Source organism: Anomalospiza imberbis, chromosome 19 (genome assembly GCF_031753505.1).
Source record: "Anomalospiza imberbis isolate Cuckoo-Finch-1a 21T00152 chromosome 19, ASM3175350v1, whole genome shotgun sequence".
Lineage (NCBI taxonomy): Eukaryota > Metazoa > Chordata > Aves > Passeriformes > Viduidae > Anomalospiza > Anomalospiza imberbis.
The window spans coordinates 3934874-3959587 of NC_089699.1; the positions used below are offsets into that span (position 1 = coordinate 3934874).

The following is a 24714-nucleotide window of genomic DNA, read 5'->3' on the forward strand; positions in this document are numbered from 1 at the left end:
GCTACTGGCTGGAGTGGGACACCGTGACACCAGGAGAGGTCTGCGGGATCAGCCCCTGCCCAGAACCAGCCCGTGGGCTCTGCTCGCAGCAGCCTCAGCTCCAGCCACTGAAACACAAACCTGAGCGAAATCCTGGAATTGCCATCTCCAGCAGCCAAAGAGGAGCTCCCGACTTTTGATCCAGCCAAGTGATTTGAAGCAGAACACATGCCAGAGAGATGGTGCTTCATTCTTTGAGGATAACTGTGGAATGTAAACACAATGAGGCAAAAATTAAGAGTCTCTGTCTAAAAACAGGGGGCGAAAGGACGTGGGAGCTGCTGCTCTGGGATGGAAACGCAGCAGCAGCACCTTGTTCCAGAACTGCTCTGAAAATGCAGGAGCACTCTCCCAGGAGCAGCACAAAGCCAGAAGGCCATGGAGGTGGGCTGTGAGCTGGAAGGGTGATCCTTGACAAACAGGGAGCGCCAGTACTCCAGGGAATTGCTCTGGAATGCCCTGGGATTGTAAGGAACTGCCGGGCTCCCAGCCGAGGGACAGGGCCGCCCGGGGTTGGTTTGGGTGTCTGGGTGTGTGGGGAAGGAGAGCCATGAAGTGGCTGCCTCTCAGCTCATGGAATGATGAACATCCCCCGGCCCGGCAGCCAGCGGGGCTGCAGTGACTCACCTTGTTTTGGTCGCTCGAAGCACAGAGAAAATGAACCTGTAAATATTTTAATCAGTTCTTCAGGCAAATGCTCTCCAGGATGACTTTATCTGTGAGCAGCCAGATCCGCTGGGGGCTGAACTTGGGTTTAATGCATTTTCTATGCTCACTTTATCGGGAGTAAATCAGACAGTCCAGAGTCACCCACAGCCAGGATACAATTCACACACCATTGGATCTGCTGGATTGGCTGGAATCCTCCGGGGCAAATCCTCTGTGCAGAGAGAAGTGCAAACCAGGGACAGGAGCAGCCTTGCCCAGGTCCTGGAATTCTGAGGCTGAGGAGTTTCAGTGGGACCTTGCCCTGCTCCTCCTTAGGGAGATGTGTTCGTGCTGTGGACAGGCAGGACTTAAGGGAATGCTCAAAGCTGAACGTCAGTGTGATAATCTTGCACAATAAAGATTCTTTTTTAAGATTATCAATCCAATAAACATATTCGGTGCTGATTCAGGGGAGTCACCCCTCTCCACGGCGCCAGGATGGACAGGCACCTGTCACTGCAAGGCTTCTCCCTGTGAATCTGGAATCCGGCAGCTGCTGCTGTGCTGAGGCAGATGAAAAGGGCACGGTTCACCCAGGTAATCGGCTTCTAAAGAGGGCAGCGCTGGCAGCTGAAGCAGCAGCTGCATTTCAAAGCATTCCAGTTCTTTCTGTGCCTCACAAAGGCTCTGGGTGTGCTGCTTGCAGGGATGAGCCTGACTGCAGGCAGATCCCCCATTAACACGCTTTGTTCCTCAGGTATTACACGATAATAAGACCGGGAGAAATTCTTGACATCAAAATTGCTCCACTCATGTTTGAATTCCTGGGAGAAGATAACATCTTAATAAAAAGTTCCAGCTATTCTTGGCACGGGGACAGTTCTATCTATAGAGCCATTCCAGCAGAGCATTGTGCTGGCACAGAGGATCGGTGCCAGAAGAGAGGGAGCTAATTGCCCTGAAAGCATCTGATGTACAGATAATGAGGGATCGATGCATACAGCGAGCGGAATTATCGCCCGGGAGTCCTTTCCTTGTCTCCAGCGCTTCCTGCCGAGCCCACAACACGGCAGGGTGACACTGCCAGGCCATTTGCATATGCCACACTAAATGTGCATTTCCATAAATATTCTGCTTTCTGCAGCTGCCTGTCTCGGGGCTTGTGAGCCACTCAGGCAGATGTGACTGAAATCCATTCCTCTGCACAGGAACGATGCGGTTCCCTGGCCACGGAATACCTGATCAATTGACAGCAGCCTTTTCTGGTGGCTGAAGGGACTCCAAGGCTCATTTAAACCCCACTTAAGATCTTTTGATGACATCAAACCGCCGAATTTCCATTCCGAAGCAGAACTTACCTCCCGGAGAGGGGCTGAAATCTGTGCCTTGGAGGTGAAGGCAGGGCAGGTAAGGAAGTTTAACCCAGCAATGGGTTAAAAGAGGAAGGCTGGAAACCAGTGACTTCCAGCTGGGAATAACCTGGGATAACTCAGTGGGAAGGAGATCCTCTGTCATGGACCGAGTGCCGCTCTCTGCTTCTGCACCTGTGTCCAGGTGTTGCTTTGGGGGTCCCCTGGTTAGCGAAGGACCGAAATAAATTCCCCTACTCTTTCTGGGCTTGTGGCTGTCCCTGCCTGGCTGCTGAAGCAGCCGGAGGAGCCCTGCCCAGGATCTAAACTGACCCAGGGCAGATGTCCCGTCCCGCCCTCCGGAAATTCCCAGCCCGCAGAAGTGACAACAGCCGGGAGACCAGGCTGCTTCCTGTCACCTGGAATGCCGGGCACACCTTAAACCAGCACCAGGAAGTGCCCAGGTGGGCTGGGCCAGCCGCAGGCGCTGGCTCGGAGCACACCTGGAGGGTTTTCCCAGCAGCTTCTGAGCAGGAGCCCACGGAAATCACAAAGCACGACTCGGCAAATGGTCTGTGGAAAAACCTTTCACAAATGAACCAGGTTTTTATTCACATCCCTTTTAAAGTGCAAAGAGTTCACAGCCACCCTGGAAGAGTTCCGTGTGCTGAGAGCATGCCAATAATTTCCATTTGGTTGTGTCACAGCCCAGGTCACAACTGTCACTCACAGCTTCAGCAGCAGCTCTGGCAGCAACAATCCAAATTTGGTTTTTGACCAAAAACTCAGCTACATTCATTTAGCCAATGTACACCTGAAATATCCTCTTGTTATTTTAGAAGCAAAATCATCAAGTTAAAAAGGAAAAATTACAAAAATGCAGGATGCTATAAAGTAAGAAAATAAGATTTATAGTTTTTTTTTCCCAATAAAAATCTCTCCTGTCAGATATAGCCTGTATATATTTAGCACTTTCGAATAGATGGTGATTTCTGGATATCATCATTACACCAGGTTCCCATTCCACCCCACAGATTTAGTACCAACTAGTTGATCCCATGCTGCTGTATCCAATTCCTGTTAAAGCTCTCATCCTTCATAGCCTTTACCAGCCAGTCCTTCTCGTTCTCCTCCTCAGAGTCACTCATTTCACTGGAATCAGCAGCCAGGAGCCGGGAATAATTAATTTTTCTCTGCTGGGGCAATTTGGATCGGACAATTACAAAGAAGAGGATCCAGAGCCCGAGCCCCACGCAGCTGGCCTGGAGCAGCACGGGCAGCCCGAAGCGCTGCAGCACAAAGCCGCCCCCGAGGCTGCCCAGGCCGGCTCCTCCCGCACTCAGCCCCCGCAGCAGGGCGCGCAGGGCACGCTCCGTGCCCGGCAGGGCCACGTCCCCCACTGTCCCCTCCAGCCGCCACCCCAGCGCCCCGCTGCTGAGGCCGGACAGCGCCTGCATGGGCAGCGCTGCCCACGGAGCCCGGAGCAGGGAATAGCTCAGGAGCTGCGCTGCCAGCACGCCTAGGCCCAGCACCTCCACCCCGCTGCCCGGCAGCGCCCGCAGCAGCTGCGCCCTGAACGGGTGAAAAGCCAGCTCTGCCAGCGGCCCCAGGGCCACCCAGAGCCCCATGAGGAGCTCGCTGCTGCCCTGGTCCTGCAGCTGCCACAGGAGGAAGTTGTGGGTGGCAGAGCTGGCAGCACCCACGAGGAACACGGTCCCCGCAAAGAGCAACGCCCGGCTGTCCCCCCGCAGCAGGGACAGCGCTTTGGCCAGCCCAGGAGCACGGGCGCTTTGCCTGGCAACGTGGCTGGAAAAGAAGACGCTGACCACCAGGGAGAGCATCACCAGGACAGCGTAGCCGTAGAAGTGCACGGCGAGGCGGGGGATGGAGCCGCCGAAGGAGCAATCCAGCCGATCCACCAGCACGGACACGCCGCATGCTCCGGCGGTCATGCCCACGGAGCCCCACAGCCACAGCCGCCCGTACCTGCCCGTGGCGTCCACAAAGTCCAGGTACTCGTAGACTCTCTCATCCATGGTCCATTCCAGGAAAGTGGCCAACAGCTCCCAAAGCACCACAGCACCCAGGACCATGAGAAAAACCTGGTACTCTCTGTCCTGGGAGATGCTCTGCACTGCCTCCAAGCTGACATCTCGAGAGTCTGAAAGGTTTCCAGACAAGTGGGCATCTTCAACAGCAGGAAGAGCTGTTTTAAACAAAGCTGGCTCATTACTCTCAGTGGCATTTAGGCTTTCTTCAGCATTATCAGCAAGATCGGTGGCAGCAGAGCCCAGAGTTTCCTCCTGGAGCTCAGGGAAGGGAGGTCTGTAGGATGCTGGCCCTCCTGGTTCCAGTGTCTGCTGATCGATGCCTTTCACTGTCCAGCCAGAGGGACCATCCAAGGAGCCTTTTCCCTTTGCATCACCTTCCCCAACACCTCTGTCGCGTTCCTGAAGCGCACCTGTTGTGCTCAACAAGCCCTGGGAGGTTGAACTGCCCACAGCGGGCTTCCTGCCCGCTGCCAACACGTCAGCAGCTGCTGTCCCTGCTCCCCCTGGCACAGCTCTGGTGTGGGGCAGAGCACTCGGGTTTAACGCTCTGTCACTGCCCGTGCCGGGGCTGGGCACCGAGCTGGGAACTGCGGTGGGCACCGGCGTGAGCAGAGTGGCAGGGAGCACGGAGGGCAGCGGGGAGGGCGGGGAGCCGGGCAGGCCGAGCTGCTGGCTGCGGTCGCAGCCCGCGTCCCCCGTGCTCCCCGCGGGCGGGATGAGGGTGAGCGCCAGGCTGGCCCCGGCCGAGCCCAGCACCGACCCCGCCAGCAGCAGCCGCCCCCGGCCCCGCGGGCAGCACAGCGGCACGGCGAGCGCCGCCAGCAGCCGGGCCCCGGCCGCGGCCCCCACGAGCGGCGCGGGCAGCCCGAGCAGCCGCAGGTAGAGCGGCAGGAAGGGCTCGGCGCAGCCCCGGGCCGCGCCCTGCAGCAGCCGGAACAGCGCGGCCAGCGCCAGCGCCCGGCCCACGTCCCAGCGCTCGCTCATGGCCCCCGCCGCATGTCCTCACCCGCTGCCGCCGCCGCTCCCCGCCGGCCCCGCTCCGGCCGGGGCGGAGCGGCCGCACCTGCGGCACCGGGCGGCTCCGGCCCGGCCGCACCTGCCCCGCCCCGGGGCCGGCGGGGGCGCAGCGCCGTCTGCGGGCCGGGCCGGGAATGGCCCGAGACCGGAACGGCCCGGCACCGGCACGGGAACGGCCCGGGACCGGCACGGGAACGGCCCGGGACCGACACCGGAATGGCCCGGGACCGGCACGGGAACGGCCCGGGACCGACACCGGAATGGCCCGGGACCGGCACGGGAACGGCCCGGGACCGACACCGGAATGGCCCGGCACTGGCACGGGAACGGCCCGGGACCGACACCGGAATGGCCCGGGACTGGCACAGGAACGGCCCGGGACCGACACCAGAACGGCCCGGCACCGGCACGGGAACGGCCCGGCACCGGCGCGGGAGTGGCCCGGGACCGACACGGGAACGGCCCGGGACCGGCACGGGAACGGCCCGGCACCGGCACGGGAACGGCCCGGGACCGACACGGGAACGGCCCGGGACCGACACCGGAATGGCCCGGGACCGGCACGGGAACGGCCCGGGACCGACACCGGAATGGCCCGGCACTGGCACGGGAACGGCCCGGGACCGACACCGGAATGGCCCGGGACTGGCACAGAAACGGCCCGGGACCGACACCAGAATGGCCCGGGACCGACACCGGAATGGCCCGGAACTGGCACAGGAATGGCCCGGTACTGACACAGCCCGGCACCGGCGCGGGAGTGGCCCGGGATCAACACCGGAATGGCCCGGGGCGGCCCCGTCCCGCAGGATCCCGGGATGGCTCGGGCTGGAAGGGGCCGCGGCGCTCATCCGGCCCGACCACCCCGCACAAGCCGGGGAGCGGCGGCTGCGCTTCCGCTGGGCTCGGAGGGGACTGGCCCGAGGCTCGCCCTCATCCCGGCCAGCCGGGGCGCGGGAGACGCGGACCGGAGCCCCTTGGAACGGGATTGTGTCCAGGTGGGCGTGGAATATCTCCAGTGAGGGACGCTCCACAGCCTCTCTGGGACAATCTGCTCACGGCTCGGTCAGTGCGCAGGGAAGAGCTGAACCCCGCGTTCAGCTGGAGCTCCTGAGCATCCGTTCCCCAGCCACGTGCAAGCGCACAACAACCACCAAGTGGCAGCTTCAATTCTTTCAATTGGCATTAAAAGGATTTTACTTGCACCCTCGGGTACAAGTCATCCATGACACCTATACAAATAATTTATCCTCCATCTACATAATTTACAGCTGTACAGAACAACCTCTGGACACCAGCCCACCCTCCAGCCCAGCTCCAAGCCTTTTGGCTTTTTGAACCTTTTCTTTGTGTGTGCAAACCCCACAGGGAAGCCCCGAAGAGTCAGAGGCGCGCAGAGCCACTGGTCACCCCTTAAAGCCCGCACAATCCCAACAACAGCAGCTGCTTGTGAGGGGTTTCCTGAGGCACCTGAGAGCTCCTGGCGCCCCTCAGCTTCCTTCAGGGACGCGATGTTTGCTGCCCAAGTCTGGCACAGGGGAGCACCAACAGCGTTTGGGTTGTGAGGTGAAAAGCTGACCCCTGCTGTGCTGTGAGACACCTCCAAAAGAATCATTGCTGCTGCCAGCGGCCCTGGGCTCCGCAGGACAGCCAGCACCACCTCCCGCGGGTCTTCCTCACTTCTCCTCAATGGAGGAGCTCAAAGCTTTTCCCTGACTTGTGCAAAAGGTGAAAGCTCAGTCCTGTAGCATGGCTGTGCCCTTGGCAGGGGCTGTCAGCCACTGTCACACTGTCACCAGCAGGGCAGGACTGTGCCCTCCAAGCCTGTCCACCTCTGCTGGGGCAGCTCTTCACACCATTACCATTTAAAGTCACCACTGGTGGCTTTTAGTGCATTTTCTTTCCCCATGTCCTCTGTGCTGACCCCACGTCAAAACCCACAGCACCTTTTCCCGTCTCCTTCATGGGATGATTCCTGCAAAAGTGTTGATGGGCAGCAGCAGAGACTTGGGCAGGTATTTCACAAGCCCCACGTCTTCTGTTTCCTGAGGGCTGAATTTCGTGGTCCTTGTCTTCTGCAGGCAGTAGCTGGGCTCGAGGCAGGGAGACACCTCCAGGCTGGAAGAGCACAGAACACATTTCCTGCATCCCTGAGCAAACCCCAGCTCTCCCACTGCCTCTGGGGGAGGGCTCTCCTCCTGCCAGGTGCAGCTGCATTCCTGCCTTTTGCAGCTGGGTTTGACTGCAGAGCTGAGCTGCTGTGTGTCAGCGCTTGACACAAACCCAAGGTCCTGAGCCTGGCTCAGTGGGACTCAGGAATTCACAGCTTATGTTGGCTGGACCTTGAACCATCAGCACATCTCATGTCACTGCAGCTGCTCCAGGCACATTAATCCCGGCCATTTCCACAGGGCTGGGTCCTCTCCCCCACCTGCACCTGCTGGAGACCCCGGGGGGAGGGATGCAGTCAGTGCAGAGAGCATCAGCATCCTGATATAATTCATCATACAGGAGATCTAAGCTCTGCTTGTCCCTGGAGGTGCCTGCTTTTCTACTGCCTCAATGACAGCACCTTTTGTGTAAAGCACTGTTTGATTCCTCACACCATCTCCTAAAAACACAAGTGTAGGAGAGCCCCAGCGTGCCCCGTTTCTCCTGGAGAATGAACGTGGGGTTTTGTCATGGATGAGGATCAGGGCTCCGGGGAAGACAGGAGGGGAGGCAGGGCAGGTGTACAGAGCCTGGCACCCTGGGGTTCTCACCCGATCACGTCCCTGTAGGTTCTCCTGCTGTCCTTGTCCAGCCGCACTGTGAAGGGTCTCTGCTCTGGGCTCCTGATCTTGATATTCCGTGTTCTGAACTTGTTTGCCACAGCCTGGATGGGGAGAGGAGGGAGAGCCTGCTGAGGTTGTCCCTCCCCTCCCTGGGCTGCGTGCTGGGTGTGACCAGGACAGAAAATGACATCTCTGGTTTTCTTTTTTAACCTCAGATGTGACACAAAGCGAATCCTTTCTCTGTATTCAGAACCTGGCAGTGACCAGTAGGGATGGCAGTGCCCAGCAGAGATGAGAGTGACCAGCAGGGATGGCACTGACCAGCAGGGAGGGCACCCAGGGTGTCTGGGGCTTTGGATAAAACATCCAGACTTTTCCAGGGAAAATAATTACCAAACACCTTTGGAGTAGGGTGGCCCCAAAGCCTTCTCCTCCTGACAGGGTCGCCCCTTTCCCTGCTGCCAAAGGGATTTTGGCCCTGAGGATCCCATGGGTACTCACTGAGAACGAGCGGCCTGCCAAGTTGCTGGTCCTGATGATTTCGGTGATGGTCACGCTCAGGCAGCCCAGGTCTGGGACAGAAGCAGAGGGTTGGTCTGGAGCCATGGCACAACCTCAGCTCAGCTCTCCGGGGCCCTGCCCCACATTTGGGTGCACTGGCTATGGACACACGGGACTCCATGGGCACAGGAGTTGTGTGAGATCATGCCTGGGGTGGAGAGCTCAGAGGCTGTGCCAAGGGCCAGCTGGAAGGGGAAGGCTGGAGCAGAGGGAAGATGCTGAAATGCTGTCTGAGCCTCAGACACATCATTCCTGAGAAAACCCCAACCGTCCATGGGGACACCAATATTCCTGTCACTGATTCCACCCCCAGAGCCCAGACACCAAGGACCGTGGCCAGATTTACTGCACTGAGCTCCAGAAACCTCAGCAAAGCGGGTGGAACCCACCTTCAGCCTCCTCAGCAGGGATGGCTTTCATCAGCAGGCCCGTGGAGCGCAGGGACAGGGCCAGCTCCTTCTGCCGGTCACTCAGCACAACCTGCGGGCAAGGGGCAGGGTCAGTGTCCTGGCAGTGCCCTGGCAGGCTGGGCACAGCTTGTCACAAACACAGGGGGGTCTAACAGGTTCACCACAGCCCCTCTGTCATTGCCTGGACAGCAATTCCAGGGGAAAGAGGGAGGGTCAGTGCCCTTTTAGGAGATCTGTGCCCTGCTGGGCAGACCTGGGAGCAGAGACATTTGGGGTGCAGGAGCCCCACTCACCCTCCTGTATGTCACGGTGAGATCCATGCCAGGCCCATCCAGGGTGCTTTTCCTCTTGGTTGTGCTCAGCTCTGCTGGGAGGGAACCAGGTAGGGTTGAATCTCCTTCATCCCACCTGCCTGTGCTCAGCAGAGAGAGAGCCTCCCCCGGACTGAGCCCCCCAGGCTCCCACCATGGCCTTCTGCCACACTTTTTCCCTTCCGTCCCTGCCTCGGGAGCTGAGGCTCTGTGCCAGTGGGACAGACTCACTGCAGGCTCTGTGCCAGCCTCAGTGGCAAATACCCACTGGACGGGACACCAGAGTGCACTGATGGAGGAGCTGAGTGGGACTGCTGGAACAGCCCAGCCTCCAAGCACCATTGTTCCATCCCTGGCAGCTCGAGGAACTGGATTTCTAACAGGAAAAATGTCTGGCTGTGAAGCCCAGCTTGTTTCCTCAGCTCAATCAGGGCTCGGGTGCAGCTCCCGAGCATCCTGGAGCCAAGCAAAGGCACAGAGCACAAACCCTGGCTGAGCCCGAGCCAGCGGCACCAGGCCTTGCACCAGCCTGTCCTCCTGGGCCCAGGAGGGAGGTGGAGGCGATCAGGGAAGTCTTGCCAGGAACAAGGAGTATTGCCCATGGCCTGGAGCTCTGCGGGCTGGGGGTGGCGTGGCTGGGAGCTGGGCATGGCAGGAGCCCTGTCCGGGCTGGGGCTGGTGGGACACACACACCTCTGTGGGAGGGGCTGTCCTGCACCTGGGTCAGCAGCTCCGTGAGGAACACGTCCTCAGCTGGGTCCTGCGCCGGGTCCTGGAACAGGACCTGAAAGAGAGGAACAGCCCTGGGAGGAAATATCCCTGAGAGGAACATCCCTGGGAGGAACAGCCCTGGGAGGAACATCCCTGAGAGGAACATCCCTGAGAGGAAATATCCCTGAGAGGAACATCCCTGGGAGGAACAGCCCTGGGAGGAACAGCCCTGGGAGGAAATATCCCTGAGAGGAACATCCCTGGGAGGAACATCCCTGGGAGGAACATCCCTGGGAGGAAATATCCCTGGGAGGAAATATCCCTGAGAGGAACATCCCTGGGAGGAACATCCCTGGGAGGAACATCCCTGAGAGGAACATCCCTGAGAGGAACATCCCTGGGAGGAACAGCCCTGGGAGGAACAGCCCTGGGAGGAACATCCCTGGGAGGAACACCTCTGAGGACGCCTCCTCGGTCACCTTGAGGTGTCACACGAGGCTTGTAGCCTGGACAGCTTCTCCAGAGCAGCCACGGGGGAGCTGGGCCCTGACCATGGCGCTCAGGGTTCCTGTGGGGTGGGGGAGCTGCCCTGGCTCCGTTCCCTGAGCTCCAGGAGGGTCGTGGGCCCTGCCAGAGGCGCGGGGACCTGGCCAGCCGGGCCACGGGCGGCGTCCCCTGCCACTGGATGTCACTGTGCCCTCGGAGATGAGTCAGCTCCCGCCGCACCGGGAGCGCTTCCCCCAGGCCAGGCTGAGCTGTTGCTGAGCTTCAGGGGACGCCGTTTCTCTGTGACCCAACCTCAAGGGCCAGGTCACTCCAGCCCCAGCGATTATTTCCTTCTCATGGGCCCGTATTGGGCAAGAGGCGCAGAGCAGCTCCTGGAGAACCTGTCCCAGCCACTCACCCCCAGCTCCTGGGGGACTTGGCTGGCACCTGGGGCAGCTCCCTGCAGCCAGCCAGGAGCAGGGGGTCCTCACCCAGGGCAGAGTTCGCAGCCCAGCAGCCCCACACCCTACATGGCAGGAGAGCAGCTCAGGGGCCTCTGTCTCACACCACATCTGGAGCAGCTCCTCGTGCCCTGCCGGAACCACCCACGCTCTCACTGCTGGGCTTCACCTCAGAGCAGAGATGAGTGAGAGAACATTTCACCCGAAAATCAAAATGCCCAGGTTAATGTTGTATGCCCAAATTTAGCCCTTCTTTGTTCTCCTATCAAATGCCAGGCCTTGCTCTGATACCATTTCAGAGCAAAGCTGGCAGGAAATCAATCAAATGGTGCTGCAGGAAACCCTGCAAAGCCCCTACAGGTACAGGAGGTTTTGGCAAAGCTGCTCAGCAAAGCCCTGCTTGCTCCCAGCACCTGAAGCAAGAGGAGGTCCAGGGCTCCTGAGCACCCCGAGCCCAGCAGAGCAGCACATCCGTGACCCTGTGGGGCATTTCAAGGCTCTCTTTGCTGAGTTGAGATCCCCAAATGGCCCTGCCAGGGTCATTGGCTCCAGCTGTAGGAGCTGGCAGGGAGGGACGGGCTGGGGGAACGGGGATCCAGGCTCAGATCTGCTGGATGCCCCCAGAGCCCGCTGGCTCTGCACAGCTCTGCCAGCCTCTGCAGGGCCACTGGAGGCCCGGGGCCGTGCCAGCTGTGCCACCCACCTTGACAGAGTGCACCTGGAAGCAGACGGGCTGGGTGCCCATGCGGGCGTAGTAGGCGATGACATCGGTGAGGAACAGGTCGGTCACCAGGGCCCTGCTCGGTGACGACGGCTGGGGGGCAAATCACAGGCTGGCTCAGCCCCTGTCACTTCTCAAAAACCCTGCCACAAAATCTCACGTCTTCCTGGACACGGAGTGAGGGATGAGCTGTCCTCTGGCCTCGCCACTCACAGGGAGCGGGAGCTGCGCCCACCTCCCAGCCCTTTTTGTGTGGGCTGTCAGTGGCAGCTCAAACTGCCGGGAAATGACAGCTGGGGGGATTTCAGCAAAAGTTTTCTTTCTTGAAAGCTGCCATTTCCTGTCCCCTGGTCAAAAAACCCATCACAGCAAATGGCTCTTGTGGGCTGGGGCAGTGCCAGACACAGGCACCTCCTGGGGAGGGTTTGCAGGGGAAATCTCTGCCTGGGGATGGAGAGCCCTGTAGGGCACAGACCCCTCCTCAGGTGCTGCGGGTGATTTTGGGAAATTGGAAGGTTTTCCTCGTACCATGGTGGCCAGCTTGGGGATGATGTGACACAGGGTGTTGATGTTGCTCTCGTACCAGGGGTCAGCCCTGCCCAGGTACCCCGCCACCTCGCACAGCTCCTCGTGGCCAGCGTGGTCCTGCAGGGAAACACAGCTCACAGTCACTCCAGTCTGGGCACTGTTTGCTTTTCCTGGGCTTGTATTGAGCAGAACGTTAGGAAAAGGTCCTGGAGAACCCCTCCCAGCCACTTCCAGCCCTAAATCCAGCTCCTGTGGGACTTGGCTCACACTTCTGGGAAGCCTCCTGCAGCCGAGGAGGAACAGGGGGGCTCACCATATCAGGAGCCCTAAGGAGGTAGAGACACCTGTGACATTCCCCCATCCCTTCCCTTTCCCTGCTCAAATTCATTTAGCAGGTGCTCAAGCACAAAACTTCCCTGAGGAATGAAAAGAAGGAATTCTGATTTTTTAACAGCCTGTTTGTTAGGGGTCACAGCCAGCTCTGGGCCAGCTTAAAATATCCTAAATGCAATTGTTTATTTACCTCTGTCCAAGGGGAAGGGATGTGCCTGACATAAACCACAAGTAGAGACTCACAGACCTAAAACCGGGGCCATGGCCAAGGGGGGAAAGCCTTCAATGAGCAGCAGCTGCTTCCCCTCAGCATTTGGGAGGTGGGAAAAGCAGCAGTCCTCAGCTAAACCTCAGGGATCCCTCTGCAGCTGAGGCCTGGAGGCAGAACTGAAGGGCTGGGACCCCAAACTGAGCCCAGCAGGTCCGTGTTGGCTCCCACCCTCCCTGTTCTGGGGCCAGGGCAGGGACGGGCAGGAATTCCTGATCCGCCTGCTCTCCCCCCAAACTGCCGTCCCCAGGCACTCACAGCAGCAGCCGAGGGCTGAGGCTGCCCCGGCACCACGGGGATGTGGTAGAACTGCAGGTCCAGCCTGGGCGTCAGGAACACTCGGCGGGCTTCCCGTTTCCTGAAATGAAAACAGAGATGTCCCGAGGGGAAGGGGCAGAAGGTGGCTCCTGGGCCAGGCTGGGCAGTGCCAGGACACTGTGGCTGCTCTGCCATGTGCCCCCCTCACTGCCTCCTTTCCCAGGATGTGCCCTGGGTTCCCAAATCAAGCCAGGGGAGGTGATGGGGAGCCTCAGAGAGGTTCTCTGTAGGATTTTTCCCTTTGGCACGGGAAAACACTTTGCCTCGTTTGTTGTTCATTTAACCACACCCACGGACAGAGGGGAGGAGTGGCCGTGCGCATCACCTGGGCCACGAGAGCCGCCGGTGACAGTCGGCTGCGTTTGGGAGCCAAACACGGGGACCCGAGCCCGCCCTGGGTGCCGCTGAGCCCCAGCCCACCCCCAGTCAGCCTGGCTGCTCCCACAGCCCGGAGGGCAAAGCAGCCGCTGCGCTGCTGTCCCCCCGAGCCCGGGCGGCCCCAGGTACCTGAGGGAGTGGAAGGCTTGTGCCAGGCGGCCCAGGATGCGATCGTCCCCCAGCAGCACCACGCGGGCGGTGTGCAGCCTCCGGAGCGGGGCCGCGGGCTCGGGGGGCATCCCTGCTCCCCTGGGCATCTTCCCGGGGGGCTTCCCCCCGGGCACAGCGCTGCCAGCCTGCAGGAAGGCCACGCTGTCCAGCGGGGACGGCTTTTTCTTGATGCCGCCCTTCCTGTGGAGCCGGGAGCGCTCGGCGGCCGCGGCGCAGGGCGCGCAGGGCTCCTCCTGCGGGGGCAGGTCCCGCTCGATGCCGCTGTCGGTGGACAGCACGGAGAAGCGGCTCTGCCCGCAGCAGCCGCAGCCCGCCAGCATGTCCGGCATCTCCACGGGCTCCAGCTCCTGCCCCAGGCCCTCGGGCTCGCAGCTCTGCGACAGCGGGCGCAGGAACAGCACCAGCTCCTTCCCTGCGGGCACGGAGCGCCGTCAGCAGGGAGAGGCGGCACAGCCGGGCTCAGCCCGGTCCTGCCCCAGCTTCCCTCCTCCCGGGGAACCCGCAGAGCTGAGAGCTCTGCCAGCGGCTCCGAGGGCAGCCGGTCCTTCAGCCCCGCTCCCACTGAGGGAGATCGGTGCCACTCCAGTCCCAGAACCCCAGGGTGGTTTTGGGTTGGAGGGCACCTTGAGGATCATCTCGTTCCCAAGCCCTGCCATGGCAGGGACACCAGAGCAGGCTGCTCCGAGCTCCACCCAGCCTGGCCTTGGACACTGCCAGGGGTCCAGGGGCACCCACAACAGTCAGGTACTCTGGGCACGTCCTGCTGCAGCCCCAGCTCCTTCACCCCTTCATGCCCAGGAGGGAGGGCTGGGGCAGCCAGCACAGATCTGCACGAGCTTGGGACAATGGTGCCCAAACTCCCTGCCCAAGGGTCAGGACTAAGTGACCCCTTTGGGACAGGACCCCCAGGCTCAGACCCCACCCAGCAGCCCCAGCCCCGGGGCACTCACAGAGCTGCTCATCTTCTGTCCACAGGTGGAAGCTGATGTTGGGGTTGGGCAGAGGGGTCCCCTGCAGCCCTTCCTGGGGAGCATTCCCTGGGAAAACAAGGATGCTTGGAGCATGTGGGAGTGTTTCCCCAGAGAGGAGCACGAGCCCCCAGTGCTGAGCACTGGCTGAGGCAGCCCTGGGCTCTCCCAGCCCAGTGCTCCTGGGGTGAGGCCAGGTGTGAGGCTGTGAGGCCCCTGCTCTCACAAGCAGAGCCATCACCAAGTGTCTACACCATTGGTGGGAGAAGAAATGGAAAGGGGGAAACTGGGGCATGGGCAGGAGCCATGGCAGGGACACAGTGGGGACACGAGGGCTCCCTGTCCCCATGGGAATGTCTGCCTGGGGCTCACCTGCGGGCAAGGAGCCCAGGAGGCCGTGGTAGATCCTCTCCAGACGCGCTGTGTGCTGGCCTCGGTCCAAGCCCCCCTCGCTGCCCGCGCCCTCCACAGCCGCCACCACCTGCTGGAACCAGTGCTCCATGTCCCCCGGGGACAAGGCCTGTTGGGAGAGGGGCTGTGAACACCTGGACACAGGGAATGATCAGGGCCAGGGCAGCGGGAAGGGCAGGGAGAGCAAATGAGTCCTGCAAAAATTGCTTTCCAGGGGGACACGAACATCCTCTTGTTGCCAGCAGAGATGCTGGCTGTGCTGGCTGCTTCAAGCTCCTTTTGTGGCAGCTTTGCAGCTGAAGGGCACCTGGAGGAGGAGAAGGGACTCCTCCAGTGTCCCTTGGGGCAGTGCTGGCACTTGGGGTGACTCTCGGGACATGGGGACAGCAGGCACACGGAGGTGACCTTGGAGTGCAAATTGCCGAGAGCCCCTGCAAAGTTTCTGAGGCAGGCATTTGTGTCACTGTGGCCCCACAGCTCCTTCCAGGAGGGCTGGGAGAAAACTGATTGAAACCTTTCCCCTGAGGGGTTCCTGCAGTGCCCAGGGGCTCCCAGAGGAGGTAACAGAGGCTCTGTTTCAGCTTTGCTGGACAAAACCAAACTCAGACCGAAGGTTCCAGCCTCTGGCTCTGCTGCAGCCACTGCTTTCCATTCGAAGGGTGTTTGAGTTCAGCCCCAGCCCAGCTCTGGGGCTGCAGACCAGCACTGGGGGGCTGGGGGGTTTCTCCACTCGCCAAAACACCTTTTGCTTCTCCAGGGTATCCAGCCAGAGCAGGACCACGGGGAAAGCACCGGAGGAGCTGCTGCATTACCTGGAGTCGCACCCTGAGGCTGTGGATGTCGCAGGTGTCACCCAGGGCCGCCTGCAGGGCGTGGGTGACCACGCAGCTCATGCAGCCCCGGGGGCTCTGGGACACCTGGGCCGCCTCGGTGTCGGTGGCCAGCGCCTTGCAGATGGCTTCAGGCAGCAGCTCAGGGTCAGCAAAGATGAAAATCCTGGGGGGCAGCAGGGTGGGCAAAAGGGGGAGATGCAGATTCACATCAGTGGCACCAGGGCTGGCAGGAGCAGCTCATGTCTCGCTTTTTCCATTGTTGCTGTTGGTATTCCCCTTCTCGACCCTGTCTCCCCGCCAAGGGCAGCTCCCTGCATCCCAAAATAATGGGGGAGGAATGTGCCCTCCCGATGCAATCCTAGTGAGGTACTGGATGTCACCCAGCGGCGTCCCCCAGGGCCACGAGTCTCAGGCCCAGGTTGTCTGTTCCAACCAAGACTAATTGCAAGTGTTGGAAAAGGACAGGTTTCCTACGAGGCCACGAAATCAAAGCCCAGCCCCTGCCGAGGGGCAGCACTCACCTCTCCTGGTAGGGGAAGGGAGCGCTGCGCAGGCTCTGCTCGGAAATGACCATCCTTTGGTACAGGGTCCCTGCGAGGGGCACAAACACCCAGTGGCAGCAGCGGCAGCAGCGCAGCTCTCGGGGCAGCACGGGGCTGCTCCCAACTCTGCAGGCTGAGGAGGCTCTGCCGAGTCGGGGAACACCCGCTGAGTTCAGCTTAAACAGCCAGGAATTGGGCCAGAGCTAAAAACAGCCAAGGACAAAGATAGGCCAGGCTCCAGGAAAAGAAACCCCCTTCTGTTCCGGGATGATTTCCTGTGTTTCCCTTCCTTTGTTTAGGGCATTAGGAGCTTGGGAGCGGAGGTGGAGGCAGGAGGAAGAGCTCTGTGCCCAGGGCCACGTGGGGACGGTGTTTGGGGACACCTGAGGAGCAGCAGGACCTCTGGATCAGGAGAGAGGCACTGCCCTGTCCCTGCCCAGGGCCGAGGCTCCGTCCCCCTGGCCTGGCTCAGGGACAGTCCCCCTGTGACTGCTGTGCTGCTCCGAGGGGAGCCCTGTGGAGATCCCTGTCTCCACTCTGAGCCGTGCCTGTGCCAAAGCTCAGGGGAGAGAAAGGTGCCCCTTGGAGCTGCAGCCAAAGCAGTGCTGAGGAGGAGTGCTTGGGCTGCTGGGGTGGGCTGAGGCTCCCCGAAATGGCACCAAAATTCCCCACCAGGTTTCTCCTGCTTCCCCTCCCCCTCACAGGGTGTCTGCACCTTGCTCTGCTCTAGAGAATTATTTGAAAGGCTCCTATTAAGGAAAACTTGAACTGGAAGAACTTCAATGAGAACAGAGAAAAAGAACACAGAGAAAAAAGGAACCAGGTGTCCTTGGGCTTGCTTCCTACACAGGGCTGTTGCCTGCAGCCCCACTGACATCTCAGTGTCCACAGGGCTGTTTAGAGCCGATTTCCTCCCCAACTCGAGGGCCCAGCCCTTGGCAGCCCCCCTTACCTGGGGCTGTCCTCTCCACCTGCAGCCTGCTGGCATAGTCCAGCCCGATGGTGCAGAAGGGCTTGGGCAGGGTCAGCAGCCTCTTGCAGAAGTCATAAACCCTGGCACAGAGCTCGTCAGGGATGCAGGGAGCCTGCAGGGGGACAGCGAGATGACAGGCAGTGACCCCTAAATCTGCCCCAAATTCACTGCACCGAATTCACTACGGATTTAAATGCAAAACAAGGGGCAGAATCAGGCCCTGCAGTGGTTTGGGAACCTCCAGCAATACCCACTGGAGCTTGGGACGCTTTGTTTTGCCAGGTTGTGGCTTCCTGCAGGCACTGAAAGGGCTCAGGTGGAAGGACCTGGAGCTCTGTGTGCCACAGGGACATGGGACATGCACAGCTGAGCCCACCCGGGGCCGTCCCGGGGCTCTGCTGGTTCTGAGTGGCTGCTCCAGGTTCTGAGTGGCTTCAGGTGGTCTTTCCTTGGCCCCTGATGTCCCCAGGCTGGTGTAGCCAGGTGCAGGTTCCTGGCCCGGCTCACCTGGATCAAGGTGTACATCAGCGTGTGCAGCAGGGGGATGATGTAGTGCCGCAGGTCCCCTCGCTCGGCCTGTGGGGGCAGGGGAGGCACAGTCAGGTCCTGGCAGGGCGCTGGGCTGGGCAGGGGCAGCCCCAGAGCCCCCAGCGTGGGCCAGCTTCTCTGGGGTGGCACTGCCCTCCCTGAGGTGGCACTGTCCCCTCCCTGAGGTGGCACTCTCCCCTCTCTAGGGTGGCCCTGTCCCCTCTCTAGGGTGGCCCTGTCCCCTGTCTGGGATGGCACTGTCCCCTCTCTAGGGTGGTACTCACCCTCTCCAGCTCCTTCACCAGGATCCTGACCAGGACACCGCTGCTTCTCGGATTCTGGTCGATTCTCTTGTGCAGGGTCCATCGCAGCATTCCTGAGGAGGGACAGCCAGGGGAGCTCAGGCCACCATGGGGGGACCCTGGTGAGCTTTCCCACACACCAGGGACCTGGGCAGAAACCCCCCTGGGACATCCCTGAGGCCAAGGCAGTTCCTGTGCCCTCTGCTCCCAGCTGTGACCCTGTGCCCCTGCCCTGGCTCTGGGTACAGCACGGCTCTGTGCTGTAATAGAATAATTGTCATCATCATCATCATCATCATCATTCTGGGAATCCCTTGGCAATGGCTCCTAGAGATCCTGGGAGAAAAGGAGGATGTGAAGTTTTTTTCCTGCTCCTCCTTGCTGTGTTTGTGCCCAGCTGCTTTCCCCACCTGCCCCAAGGAGTTTGGGGTCCTGCTGGTGCCAGCACTGGTCCCTGGCTGCCAACAGCTCACCCTCGGAGCGGGGAGCACAGAGCCCCTGAGCCCCGAGGATGCCACGGCTCATGTCAGGCAACACCAAATTGAATTAACTGTAGAAGATCCTGTGCTCTCCAGTAAAATCAACTTTGTAAAGTTCCTTAGGGTTCCCCAGGCTGTGAGAGTTTCATCCTGCAAACCAGAGCCCAGAGAAAGCATCTGATTCCCCCGGGCAGGGCAGGGCAGGGCTGGGCTGGGCAGGGTCGGTGCCACCCCTGGGGGCTCTGCGGGCGTGTCCCAGCCCGACGCAGGAGCCAGGGGGAGTGAGGAGCGTGCAGGGTGGCACGGGCTGCTGGGGCTGGCCAAGAGTGACAGTCACCCAGGGTGACACAGGGTGACACGGGCTGTGCAGGGGTGTCACACGGGGTGACAGTCACCCAGGGTGACACAGGGTGACACGGGCTGTGCAGGGGTGTCACACGGGGTGACAGTCACCCAGGGTGACACGGGGTGACACGGGCTGTGCAGGGGTGTCACACGGGATGACAGTCACCCAGGGTGACATGGGGTGACACGGGCTGTGCAGGGGTGTCACACGGGATGACAGTCACCCAGGGTGACATGGGGTGACACGGGCTGTGCAGGGGTGTCACACGGGGTGACAGTCACCCAGGGTGACACAGGGTGACACGGGCTGTGCAGGGGTGTCACACGGGGTGGCAGTCACCCAGGGTGACACAGGGTGACACGGGCTGTGCAGGGGTGTCACACGGGGTGGCAGTCACCCAGGGTGACACAGGGTGACACGGGCTGTGCAGGGGTGACAGTCACCCAGGGTGACACGGGGTGCTGGGGCTGTGCAGGGGTGTCACACGGGGTGACACAGGGTGCTGGGGCTGTGCAGGGGTGTCACACGGGGTGGCAGTCACACAGGGTGGCACAGGTGACAGAGGCTGCTGGGGCACGGACGCAGCTGATGAAGGATTTGGCCCCTCGGGAGAGGGTTGGGAAGGGCGGACGAGTGCAGCCCCCGCGTCCCCGCTGGCAGCGGCAGGGGAGGGGAGGGGGCTGGGGCAGGAGTGCCCGCGGCGCCGGGCGGTGGCAGTCCCTCACCTCGGTCGCTCTGGCAGGAGGGGTGGTGCCCGTCCAGCTCCCGCAGCAGCGCCCGCACCCGCCGCAGGATGTCCGACTCCAGCTCTGCAAGGGACAGCGGCACCTGAGCCGGGCCGGCACCCCCGGGGCACAGCCCGGGACAGAGCCCTCCCCACGGCCCCCGGAGCCCCCAGAGCCGCGGAGCAGACCCAGAGCCGTGCCCAGGGCGCTGGAGGTGCCGCAGAGTGACACAGAACCCCAGAACTGCTGGCCCAGCCTGACTGGGAGCTCTGCCTGACTGCAGCTGGTGACTCCAGCCTGTCTCACTCCCCGCCTTCCAGAGGTTCTCCTGGCAGCACGCTCATTTTTACAGATTTGCAGAGGACAAAGAGCTGAATTTCTCTTCATTATATCATCTTGAAGATTATATAATAAGATTATATAATCTTAAAGATGATATAATTGCCTCGTACCTGTGGTTTAATTAAGTAACTGAATTCTTCATCACTTTTTGCGAGCAAGCATGGGTCCAGCTTCCCAGCTAGGCTGGTGCCACACTTGGTACACCAAATGCCTGCAGGCTCTACGCTGTGCTTAGATCCCTCAGCCGTCTCTCTCGGCAAAGAGATCGAAACACTTGGCCAAAATCTCACTTTTGCCTCCAAGATAAGTGTGAACTGTTCAGAAATGGCCTTTTGGATCCAGGCACTGCTGCCTTTCCAACACAGGGAATTATTTTGGCTTTCTTGACACAAGGCAGCCGTGTCAGGGAAGAGCCCCAGACGCAGGGTCACCAGCACTGCCCTGCTGAGGGATCTGTGTGTGCGCAGGCAGCCCCATCTCTGCCACAACACAAAAATATCCTTAGAACTCTGTGTTTATCTCCTTTTGGAAGTGTCATTTGGAGAAAGGCCTCAGAAACTTCTCTTTCCTCACCTCTTGGTTTCCTCTCCGGGATTTTGGGAAGCTCCCTGATGTCACTCTCCTGTTTATTGGTTTGGACTGTTTGAAATGTCCCGCTCTTTTCCTTTGTGTGTGTTTGTAGCCTCCAGGGGAGGCTTTTCCTGAGCACTGGGATCAATCCTGTCCTCTCCTCCTGAATCAAAGCAGCCCCAGCACTGAGGGTCCCTCACAGGGGGCAGACCAAAGAGTTTGACCCAGCACAAACAAGAGGCACTTTGATCTAAAAACAGCAAAAAATAAACCCAGCAACAAAGAGTGGTGGCTTGGAAATAGAATAAAACCTTTCAGCAATGACATCCTGACCCTGGGAGATCAACAGCACCTCTGAAATGGTGTGAAAATGAAACATGGGGGGAAATGGACTGAAATACACAACAAAAAAATACTACTATAAAATAAAAAATTAAAAAATAATAATAGAATATATTACTATAAAATATAAATAAGAATAAAAATACTATTATAAAATAAAAATAGAAATAATAAACATACTACAAAATAAAAAATTAATAATAATAATAAAATATACTACTATAAAATAAAAAATTAAAAATAAAATATACTAGTATAAAATAAACTTCTTTAAAACTCAAATGTTTTGTCAGATGTGAGTGCCCCACACTCAGCAAAGCTTTTGGCTGCCCCTGCACTGCTCTGTGCCTCATTTCCCATTTTCCGGCAGCACCTGCCAGCCCCTTGGAAAGCATCCAGTTTGCACAGAGGAAGATGGGGGTGTGAGGGGTGGGTCAGGGGTAATTCCTTGGCCCCCCTCCCCAGCCCCGGGGCTCAGCATCACCCACCTGAGCTCTCCATGGCCGGGCTGGGGCTGCAGCTCGTGGGGGAAGAGCGCAGAGCTCCTCACGGCGCTCGGGCATGGCCTCGCAGCCGGGACGGTGCCTGCACAGAATGGGAACACGCTTGGCTCAGCTGGGCTGGAGATCAGGCTCGGGATGAGCCTGGGGGAGCACAGAGGCACCGGGAGCCCGCGGGAGCCCCAGGGCTGAGCGCAGGCGGGGTTTGGGGCAGAACCCCCAGCTCGGAGCTGCTGGCACCGCCAGTCCCGGAGCTGGCGCTGCTGCTGGGCAAGCACCGCGCTCCGCGGAGCACGGGAGACCCCGGTCCGCCCTCGGGCTCCTCTCGGCTGCTGCCGGAGGAAGCAGCAGCTAAATGCGGCTGAAGGTGTCGGTGGCTTCCCACATCCGCATCCTCCTGGCACTGCGGGGGCGGGCGCTGCCCGCCTGCCACAGCTTCCAAATTTAGCAAAGACCAACGTGAGCTCGGCCTGCCCGAGAAACTCTGCTTCTCCTGGCTGCTCCAAAAGGCTCTTTTCCCTCCCCGGCAGCAAAGAACAGCTGAGGCTGAGCCCACAGTGCACTGCTTGCTCCCAGCACTTGGGTCTCCTGGGAAAATCCAACATAAAGAGACAAAAGTGGTCCCCAGCACGCTCAGAGTCCAGTCGTGCTGCCCAGGGGAGGACAGGCAGGTGTCGTGGGAGAAGAGGATGAAAGGACAGGCACAGGAACAGGCTCTGAGGAACAGTGGGGTCAGGCAGGGCCCTGCCAGGCTCCAGCCACTGCTTCTCCCTTGGCCAGGACCAGCACAGGAACCCAAATGAGCAGAAAATCCCCCTTTTCCCTGGGAATGTTTCCGACCAGCACAGGAACTCCAACGAGCAGAAATTGCCCCTTTTAATGGAGATGTTTCTGACCAGCACAGGAACCCCAACGAGCAGAAATTGCCCCGGTTCCCTGGGATGTTTTCTGCCTGCTGTGCTCCCTGAGGTTGAGGGCACAGCCGCTCAGCCTGGCTGTGCCCATCCCAGAACCAGCAGGGCAGGCAGGGATGATGCCAGTCCAGAGGAAGGGGGCACCAGAGCCCCCCCTCCTCCAGCCAGCCTCTCTGTCTGCCACAGCTCTCCTGAGAGGATCCCTGGCACGAGGAACGGGAGCTGTGCCCATTTCTGGGGATGGACCCTGCACTGGTTCCAGCCCGTGCTGGACTCAGCCCCTTTCCCTGGGAACCCCTCCCTGCTCCCAGAGGGCTGGGGAGGTTCCCTGACCCACACCAGGAGGGTTCTCTGCTCTCTGTCCCCCTCGTCCCCCTGGATCTCCTGCCTCCCCTGCAGCAGACACGAGGCGCAGCTCATCCCATAACCGGGTGTTTTGCTGTCTGCCAGCTCAGCAAGACCAGAGCCTTCTCTGCATTCATCCCACTTCTTTGCAGAGCTGCAAATCTCCGCTTCCTCTCTGCAATTCTTAAAATACCCATGGCATCAGCTGGATTTTATTCTTTCTGCAGGGAGAAAAATGAAAAAGGAAGGGCAAGAAGAGAAGTCGCAATTCTCCCTTCAGCTTTCAATATTTCTGAGAGTCATAGGACAAAAACCCTAAATTACCCCAAAGCTGCTTTCCCCAAGAGTTTGGGGCAGTTTTGGGGAACAACTGCAGGACTTCGTAGTGAAAGTACAGCTCACCCTGGACCCTGGCAGATAAATTCATGGGTTAAAGGGAATTGCAGGGTTAAAGGGAATCCTCCTGTTCCAAACTTCAGGTGCTGTAGACAGCGAGAGCAGGACCTGGCTGCGCACGGGGTGCTGAGCAGCCCACAAACCCTCCTCAGCCCCTCCTCTGCAGGGCAGCAGCCCAGGGGGCCAGGGTTGGAGCAGTTTGTACCAGTGCTCTATCTCAGCCCAGCTAATCCCAGGTGAAGCTCTGTCCCATTTTGGGATCCTCCAGCCTCTGCCTTCTCTCACCTCTCCATCCTCCCCCTGCTCATCCCACTGAAGCTCCTTCCTCCTAAGCAGCGATCCCCACTTGCTCGGGCCCAGCTGTGCACAAGAAAATTGTCATTGTCACCTCCGTCCAGGGCCGTCCCTTCCCTAATCCTTTCAGGCAGGGAGGAACACTGAGGACAGCCCCCCGAGTGCTGGGGACACCACCCTCAATGCTGGGGACACCACCCCAAGTGCCCTCTCCCTTCTCTGAGGGCTGATCATGAGCACCAAAGACATTGTCACCAGGTGAGTTCCAGCAGATCAAACATCACCCTGGTGGCCTTTGGGCATGTCTGGAGGGTCCAGGGCTGTCTGCCACAGCTCTCCTGAGAGGAGAGGTACAGCCAGCAGGTCACTGTCCCCATGGGGTCATGGGTCTCCTCACAGAGCCCAGGCTGGGCTGCTCCTTGTCCTCCACGGAGGAGGATCCACGTTCACTCAGGCCTCGGTAGAAGAGCAGCTCATCCCTGCAGGAAAGCCCCACAGAGGGGCATTTCCCTCCCAGCCCCGTGGCAGGGGTTGAAGCTCAGCCCTTGGTGAGGCCCTTGGGGTGACGCTGGAAGTCCCATTGAGGGATGGGGACGTGTCTGTGCAGGTGTCGCTTCACCCCCACCGTGGTGACTCAGGCTGTCCCCTGGAAACGTGGGGCTGCATCGGCTCCCCAAAGACCTCCTGCTCTGTCTCACAGGCTACAACAGTGTTGGAAATCACCAAACCCCAGCCTCCCCCCCGCGACCAGGTGAAACACAAGAGGCACAGAAATAGCTGAAGCGAGGCAGAAATAGCTGAAGCCACGAAAGAAAACCCAACCCCAAATCCTTGGGTGGTGGGAGCTGGGCTGGCAGCAAACGAGGCTGCCCTGGGAAGCTCCAGCATGTCCAGGATCCTCTCTCTGCTGCCGGCCTGCACCCCAAATACCTGTAGCTGGGCTGGCCACAGCCAGCCTCGGCGATGTCCCTGTCGCCCTCCCCGCCTGCCCAGGGACAGCGGAGCCCCAGCGGGACATGGAGCACATACTGTCTCTCTCTCCCAGTTATATTTATCCGCTCCAAAGCCATCTCCCCACGCCTCCTGCAGCCCCTGTTCAGTTACAGACTCACCGCCCGGGCACGGCTGAGCGTTCCCGGGGCTGATTGGCAGCTCCAGCGCAGGAGAGAGAAAGCCGCGCCTCGCACGGGCACAGAAAGCGGCTCTGCCCGCTCCCCGTCCCACCTCACCGCCGCCCCGGTGCCAGCCCTTCCCACCCCGCCGCAGCCCCGGCCGGCTCCCGGAGCAGGGAGGATCGCAGGGATACCATCGGCAGCGTCAGCGCGGGTCCAGCGCCGGAGCGTCCTGCGGGAGCGGCGGGCAGCGCTCA

General features: G+C 60.0%; 2 protein-coding genes across 2 annotated transcripts; both read right to left on the reverse strand.

Annotated features, from left to right (window-relative positions):
* Positions 1-2679: 2679 nt before the first annotated feature.
* On the reverse strand, positions 2680-5086 carry MFSD6L (major facilitator superfamily domain containing 6 like; the record flags this gene model as incomplete). Its single annotated transcript, XM_068209971.1, has 2 exons — positions 2680-4667; positions 4722-5086. Coding segments are annotated over 2 exons (1950 nt in total), but the record flags the coding sequence as incomplete, so codon positions are not given.
* A 1719-nt stretch (positions 5087-6805) lies between these two features.
* On the reverse strand, positions 6806-21520 carry PIK3R6 (phosphoinositide-3-kinase regulatory subunit 6). The gene is made up of 19 exons (XM_068209288.1): positions 21385-21520; positions 19643-19726; positions 18075-18166; positions 17770-17838; positions 17242-17374; positions 16269-16338; positions 15727-15910; positions 14876-15023; positions 14486-14572; positions 13494-13947; positions 12927-13026; positions 12068-12184; positions 11522-11632; positions 9854-9944; positions 9143-9213; positions 8829-8919; positions 8380-8450; positions 7867-7979; positions 6806-7222 (listed from the first exon to the last, which is right to left on the reverse strand). Exons 1-19 carry the CDS (start codon positions 21395-21397, stop codon positions 7066-7068), a joined length of 2256 nt encoding a protein of 751 aa, XP_068065389.1. The 5' UTR covers positions 21398-21520; the 3' UTR covers positions 6806-7065.
* Between the last annotated feature and the right edge of the window lie 3194 nt (positions 21521-24714).

Bases quoted from the DNA above. Each gene is read 5' to 3' on its own strand.
- PIK3R6 (XM_068209288.1), bottom strand. The intron at 9,945-11,521 runs GTGGGTGGCACA...CCTCTCTTTCAG, and splicing joins TCCAGGTGCACTCTGTCAAG to GTCCTGTTCCAGGACCCGGC. The intron at 8,920-9,142 runs GTGAGTGGGGCT...CCTTGCCCGCAG, and splicing joins TCACCGTGACATACAGGAGG to GTTGTGCTGAGTGACCGGCA.